Source organism: Cynoglossus semilaevis, chromosome 11, assembly GCF_000523025.1.
Source record: "Cynoglossus semilaevis isolate Cse_v1.0 chromosome 11, Cse_v1.0, whole genome shotgun sequence".
NCBI classification, from domain to species: Eukaryota; Metazoa; Chordata; class Actinopteri; order Pleuronectiformes; family Cynoglossidae; genus Cynoglossus; species Cynoglossus semilaevis.
In genome coordinates this window covers 17,982,590-17,990,089 of record NC_024317.1, presented here as the reverse complement: position 1 = coordinate 17,990,089, position 7,500 = coordinate 17,982,590, and the positions used below count along the sequence as shown (strand labels likewise).

The 7,500-nt window shown below is 40.9% G+C and overlaps 2 protein-coding genes across 2 annotated transcripts in view; one reads left to right on the top strand and one right to left on the bottom strand.

The window, feature by feature from the left end:
* LOC103386694 (solute carrier family 12 member 5-like) overlaps positions 1 to 5,035 on the top strand; it is a 9,557-nt gene extending 4,522 nt beyond the window's left edge. Inside the window, exon 4 of the mRNA XM_008321092.3 lies at positions 1 to 5,035. This exon is cut by the window's left edge and continues 1,284 nt beyond it. The gene's annotated coding sequence lies outside the window, so the exon portion shown is untranslated.
* Positions 4,685 to 7,500, bottom strand: part of ncoa5 (nuclear receptor coactivator 5) — a 9,881-nt gene continuing 7,065 nt past the window's right edge. The window contains exons 7-11 of the mRNA XM_025059909.1: positions 7,427 to 7,500; positions 7,091 to 7,293; positions 6,804 to 7,008; positions 6,577 to 6,668; positions 4,685 to 6,049 (exon numbers count right to left, since the gene is read on the bottom strand). The exon at positions 7,427 to 7,500 is cut by the window's right edge and continues 53 nt beyond it. Coding sequence (XP_024915677.1) covers positions 5,439 to 6,049; positions 6,577 to 6,668; positions 6,804 to 7,008; positions 7,091 to 7,293; positions 7,427 to 7,500 — 1,185 coding nt within the window. The 3' untranslated portion in view covers positions 4,685 to 5,438. The remainder of the gene's footprint in view (positions 6,050 to 6,576; positions 6,669 to 6,803; positions 7,009 to 7,090; positions 7,294 to 7,426) is intronic.

Below are 7,500 nucleotides of genomic sequence, written 5' to 3'. Positions count from 1 at the left end.
AATAAACTATTTATAATTTCAAGATTTATTTATCAAGTCTATTTATTAGATGGCGTGAGCTCCTGTCGCCGTGGCAACTGTCAGTGTCACAACCACTGTAATGCACTACACCTGCACTGTCGGCCACTGTGCAAAAGCAGTGAAACTTTGACCGAGATCACGACTAAACGTTATTTTTTCATCGAGAAAACAGATAGTGTATTTACGTTTGTAGGTAAAAGTTACACAAAGGACGAGATGTATCATTTCAAAGATACTATGTCGCTGTATTGCCAAATTTTGATGCGTTAAATGTGCCATATCAAAGTGTTAAAATCAAAGTGGACAAATAAAATATTATAAAAATCAGGCAGGGATGAAATGTAAAGATGCTGTAGTTGCAAAGTAGATGTTAAAAAAGATTGAACAGACTATAGTCAGTTTATAGGCTCCAGTCTTATTAAACAGAGGACAGTGGATTCTGTAGCTAGAAAAGCTTGCTCTGTCCACAAGGCTAAACTCTATGCAGTAGAGATTTTTTTACTGAACCTCTAGATTGGCTACAGATTTGAGTCGCACTGATGTGAGCAAATCATGGTTAGGATTAAAACAAAATATATTTATGAGAGTAGAACAAAAGTGCATCGCAGACGGATCGTGCAATAGTTGAAATCTGGACCCATGTGACCATGTTATTTTTTTACACATCTATTTTGTATATGTAGATTTGGTATTGCTTTTAAAATTCCAGAATCATTTCACATTGACCAAGGACAAGTAACTGTCACTTTACTTTACTTTTTTCTTAAAGAAACTGTTGTTGGTCATTTTGCACTTGTAGTAGAACTATAAATATAAAGAAATACATACATATATATATATATAGCTATATATAGTACATACAGTATAGTAAAGAAAAGTATTCGTTTTTAGAACTATTTAAAACCGTATTAAATGTTTTCAGTGTTGCTTGAATGTCGGATTGTATGTTGTGAATGCTGCTAGTATCAATATCAATTTATTTGTTTTGTAAATAGAGACGACTAATGAGACAGAAACAAGGGTATATGGACATACATATCAGCGGCAGTGGTCGGTGGCTGTCTACTCAGACCAAGGTGTTCCTGTAAACGCAAGGCTCGTGATCTGTGGACAGGGTTAGCTTTGTGTTTTATTAGAAAACTGTACTGAAAACCACGATGCAATATTACAAATCGAGGGAAAGCCCTTTGAACTTTTGTCGTCTTTTTCAAAAGAAAATTATTTTTCCCTTAATCCCATCCGTGGAGGTAACTGATTTTAAGGCGACGCATTAAGTTACATGAAGAGAAAATGTGTTTTAGAAGTGTTTTCACACTAATAAAAAGCTGTCCACTCCGTGTTTCCTAAGAATATTTGGTGCCAAGTCTTTAAATTTTCACCTTTCTGAGCCCTTCAGCTTAACTTTGACATGAGGGGCCCTGTGATATTTCTATTTTAAGAGAAACACTCCTGTTCTTGGACGGTCTCCACGCAACATTGCCTGCATCAACTGAGCCTTTTCGAACCCATTGGAAAGAAAATTACATATATATATATGATGTTTATTGGAAATTGATTCATTTATTGGAATTATAAATGTTTTATATTTGCTGTTTGCATGGTGCCGTGTGGCAGTATTTATTTTAGTGGTTTCTCTAGTGACGACTTTAATTTACGTCCGAGTTACAGAAGGAGAGGGAGGGGGGCGTGAATCGTTCTAACGGAAGATTCCCGAACACGTTAGTATCCGTAAAACGCGTGATGCGACGCGTTTCCACCGTGACAACAGGAATTTTATATAGTATAATTTTACCACGTTGTTACTTGTTACGTTTCTATCTTATTCAAGTAGTCTTACGTACCGTTGAAAGACTTCGGCGTTTTACATATGAATGGGCCACTAGAGCGGACATTTCACCTTTGTACATATCTGTTACCGCAGTCAGAGACACTGTAACCTGCTGTCCTCGTCTTTTGTTGTACACTGTTCTATCACTGTGGACAAAGTCTTGAAGTTTTGTAAGATGACGTGCAATATTCTTCCCACTACTGTTACTCTTTTCGTTTGGCCACACCTTTACATTTATTTATTTATTCATAATTTACTGCAGGTGTCAACAGTGTTTACAGTTTTTCATTAGAATGTCTGTCAAAGGGTCTAATGGACCATAAAGATCCCAGGTGTCCCAACCGGAAACCGACTGAGACAGAGACAGAAAAGCACTTTACCGTGATGGGGCGCTCTTCTGTGGCAGCTTCAGTCTGCAGACTGTGCGGGAGCGTTGCACTCATTCTCCCACAGTGACCTCTTGTGGCACATGTGTGTATTACAGCCAGCTGTGCAGGTCTGATTACTCGGACTGTAAAGAAAAAAATATGAGGATATCATTGTCAAGTCTGCTGCGGTTTTGAACTGCAGTGACGTAAAAATGCTACCTGCTGATTATTGTTTACGTCATTCATCATTTCCGTTCACATTTTTTCGCATGCACTACATTCTTTCCTTTGTAATCTTGCCAAACTTCTTTAAAGAAAAAAAAGTTATCGTAAGTGTTCACTTTATAATGCTTGTGGCTCAAATCTGTGAGATGAGCCTCTCCCAGAATCCCGCCAATCCCCTCCCCCATCTGCCCCTACTTGCCCTGGCCTCCCCATCCCAGCCACTGAATCCACCCCAGCTCTGTATTTTAAATGTGACTGCATATAATTCTGAAAAATGATCAAAGAATATAAAACTCGCGCTTCCAAATCTGGTACTGGCTCTGCTTAGACAACACAACATTAGCTGACTCAGAAAAAAAAACAGCAAGTTCCTTCTCCAGCCCCCTCCTTAAAGAAAAAAAGATCCTCAATTCTGATCAAATGTTTTCACCTGCACCACTGTAGCATGAGACGAACTCGCCAGGTGATCATTACTCAGTCTCCATCCTTAACGGATATTAAGGGCTCTGAAACAAATCTGTTAAATGGGTTGAGGAGGACTTCCTTTGACACAACAACAGAGGGAGTTTTAAAAAGAGACAGGACAAAAAAAGAGAGCTGACACAGCCTGAAGATCAAATCAGATCAGATTGTAAACGTCAGGGTCGGGGGACACAGATGTGCCTGACACTGACCATAGAACAACTACTCTTCGATCCGACAAAGACAAACTTTCTGGGAGTCACGTCAGGAAAAAAAATAAACGACTTTCTAGTGGCTATGAGTGGAGTCGAAGCAGAGCCCTGTTCCAGTAATGTTGTGTAACTCAGTGCATGCATGCAATTACCCTGAACAAGGTGTATTGAAAATATATTGGGTGTTTGTGGTATACGAGTATTTTGTTTATATTAGTTAGAAACCTTTCTTTGGAGTGGTATGGTTATATTATTTCTCCTTCCTTAAGACGGGCCAATCATTTGAATCCAATGTGATTATTATTATTCCAGATTCTATTTTTATGGTAGATTTGTTCACGTGTCAGATATTCTCTTTAGACAAACTGATTACCAAAGTCTGTTTCTGTTGACGGCATAACTGATAGTGTGACCATGTTTGCTCCAGTAAATTAGACCAATGGACACATATACAACCTTCACTCATGTAGAATTTCAGGATCATTTGCCAAAGTAATTAGAGGACTGACCTCTGCAATTAACAGTCTGACATTTTTAATTACAAGCTCTAGTTCGAAAAAAAATGTTTTCTTTTTTTTATGGCAGGCATTGTAATACTAATATAAATTTAACCACAGTAGCAAATGAGGTCTGGTTTAAATTTCAAATTTTGTCTTTTCAATTTTCAACTGAGATAATTTACTTGAAAGCCACACAGTGGAAGAGTGGTTAGTGCTCTTACCTTACAACAAGAACATCACTGGTTGGAAGCTGAGGGTCTTTCTGTATGGCGTAGGGTTTTTGTTTCCTCCCAGTTTAAAACGCGCAGGTTTAGGTTGATTTTTCACTTTAAATTCACCATTGGTGTGAATGGAGTGTGAATGGCTGGTTGTCTCCGTATGTCACAAGCTGGAGAACTGACTGGCAGGATTAGCTGGAGGATTAAGCGACAGGAGATTAATAAATGATTGCAAAAGACCTACAGCAGGTTCCAGTAAACTTCAACATGTGGAGACAAATGTATCAATTAATGTTGTAGTATACTTTAAAGCTAGCAGAAATAAGTCACAAACCTTTTGAGATTCTGTGGTTCGGTTGGTTGCGTGGTTTTGTGGAAAAATAATTTTCCTTGAACTGGAAATGAAGAGTAACTTGGTGATTCACTCAGGCTGCTTTGCTTCCACCAGTGCCTAAAAAACAGTACTTTTGGACAACAAGTCAAGTCAAATTAATAATCAGAACAATACTGCAAATAATTTGTCTAAAAGCAGTACATTTTAAATATTTAAAACATAAAACTAGGTCAACACATTTGGATTTTAAGTGAAAGATGCTGTTTTTTTGTGAACATTTTGGCAGTCAATGGTGAAAATCTTCAGGAAACTTAAATCTTTCTCTCTGAGAAAAAAAAACCCAACTGTGTCCAGGCTGATTGACTGGAGCAGCAGGAAACGTTTTGTATGGATGCTTTAAAAAAAATGCAACAATGTAGATTAACAGTACTGAACAGAAGGACACAACTGTATCAAACAATTGTTTCTCCTCATTCGGACCAGTTGTGGATAATGTACCTAGTCTTATGGTATCACTGTAATGTGTTCTTTTCAGTTTTGTGAGAGTGTATGTGTGTACATGTGCACTTGTAACTGCTGGGGGCAGGGTTGGTTGTGGATGAGGGTGGGATGGGGCTACGTGTAAATAAATCAAGTACAGTTAGTGTGGAGGTGTTTATTTTTGTGTCAGTGTAAGTTAAATATTCTAAAATAAAATAAGCAAATGTATTATTCTCTATTGTGTTTCATGGTACATTGATAAAAAGAGGAAAAAGTAGTTTTATCTTACATTTCAAATGCTTATATCTCTATGGCTTCTGGCGATACCCGTTCCATTTTATAGATTTGTCAGCACAAAATGCAATAAACCAATACCATTTTAATACAGCAACTGTGTGGAGTTTTTAATCACAATATAGTTTTGACAATGAAACCTGGTACAAACTAAAATAAATTGTGCAAAAACTATAAAACACAACATGTGTTGAGGACGGACAGACGATCGATCGCAGCCGGGCTGAACAACAAACATGCAACGTTCTCTGCCCTCGAGAAGACGCCTTCGTCCATTAACTAATCAACTGGAAACACAGATGAGTTAAATTGTTGAAGTTAAACCACCGGAGACCACGGCAGAGAGTTAAAGAATTAAAAATAAAAAAAAAATTTTCAAAAAAAAAAAAAAAAAATTTCCTATTCTACCTATACACAACTGTTACTTCGTGCCAGACAATCCAGGCGACATCTTGTTCTACCAGAAGACGTCACATTAGGACAAGTCACTGTGGTGTCAATAGTGACGAGGATACATGGGCATGGGCCCCTGCTGGCCCATGCGGGGGCCCATGCCGGGGCCCATGCCGGAGCCCATGCCGGGGCCCATGCTGGGGCCTGTTCTGGGCACAGGCTGCTGAGAGGCCGCAGAGCCCACCAGGTGGTTCAGGGCTGGGCCACTCTGAATGAGGGTATCCAGAGCTTTCTGCACACTGGGGTTGTCGAAGTTGATCCCTGAAGTAGCGCTGGGGGGTCTCTGACCACCTGGTGCCATTGGCATGCGTCCTGGCTGTGTGCCATAACCCTGGGGCGCGGCCTGAGGATGGGCACTCATGGCCGGGCGGGGCTGGCTTTGCTGAGCTGTGCTGAGAGAGCTGTAGGACTGGGGTTGGGGCTGGGGCTGGGGAGCGACAGTGACGCCCCCTGAAGATCCACTGCCGCTATTGAACAGACTGAGGATCTTGGCCTGCAGCTCCTGCTGGTGGCTGGTATTGGCTGGGATGGGGTTTGCAGTTGGGGCCAGGCCAAGGTGACTGGGCTGTGAGGCTGGGTGAAGAGCATGGGCCTGGGGTGGCAATACTGCAGCGGGGGGAGTGGCGTCAGCCGGAGGAGCAACATGATGGGCCACTGGAGTGAAGGAAACGATGCGAGATGCGAAACATTAGGCAAACAGACACAGAAGAGTTTCCAGATGACTTCTTCGACAAGGTTGACTCTGTGGCTTAGGCGGTTCTCATACTGGACCAAACCCTGGACCAGACCCTAGAACAGACTGTCTGCAGTTCTGTTCTCCACGGATTTCCAGAGCATTATAAAGAGAATCAGAAAACTGAACACTGACTTTCAAAGAAGTAATAAGGATAAAAATTGGAATTGGAAACCACCTCTGCTCTGGAGTGTTTTTTAAAGAGAAATGACAAATTATTTTTGAAAAGTAAAAGTGCTCTGCCAAAGTGCAGTATTTTGTGATCAGAGCCTATTCTGAAGTTCTTTCAAACCCTTGGATTTTTTTTTTTTAATTGAAGATATAAACAATGTGACAGGTTTGTAAAGAAAAGCAATGTCTAATAAAATCACAGTGGTACTAATACAGTTAAGAAATATTTCATCCTGTCCATACCACATTTATTAGGGTGTTATATTAGGTGTTTTACCTGTTAGAGGATCAGCGGGACCTCGTACCAGACGGGATCTTTTGTCTTTCAGGTAGGCAATCAGACTGTCCAGTTCCTCAGGGGTCAAAAATCTACACAATTAAATAAAGAAAAAAAACATCAGGATAGACATTACCACTGAAATAAATACCAAAACACCAACTCTCTGTGGCCTTAGTGACTACAGACAGAATAAGGAAGTGAAACAATGTGAAGAAGGTGGATACCTGTTCTCAGACAGCAGTGTGATGGGAATTAGCACAGAAATAGGATGAGTCTCTCTGTCAGGATCTCTCAATAACACATCGTCGGCCATCTTGGCTGCCTTTCTGGCGATCTCCTCTCGTTCCTTTTCACGGTTTTCCACTTTGTATGTGTCGTAGTTGTGAGCAACTAGCATCATGGCGTCCTGCATCGGCATGTTGCGATGTTCTACAGCAAAAACCGTAACATTGTTACGGGCTAAATAAAAAAAGGGAATGCTAAATTAAAGTATAAGGACCGATGACATTACCTTGCGGTGTCCCAAACAAAATATTAACGGTGCAGGACCGATGGACCTGGTGCTGCTGAGTAATGATGATAGCAAACGGAGTGCGGGCTCGACCTACATCCTCCAGGGCTTGGGTGAGTGACACTTCAGTGTTGAGGAAGATCAGGTCTACCACCATGCCCAAATCACGGACCTTTCGCCCGACTGTCTCAGCATACTCCCTACAGTTGTTTTCAAGCAAAGGTACAGCCACAGACACGGACACACAGAAGAACACTATGAAATGAAAACATATCGTTCAGTGGCTGAACTCATTGTGAATCGCATCTCCTCACACAGACCAGAGAGTGAACTTACTTTTGTGCCTTGTTGACAACAATGACAGAGCAGTCAACGGGGCGATCGGTGTCATAGCGACGCTGTAGTTCTTC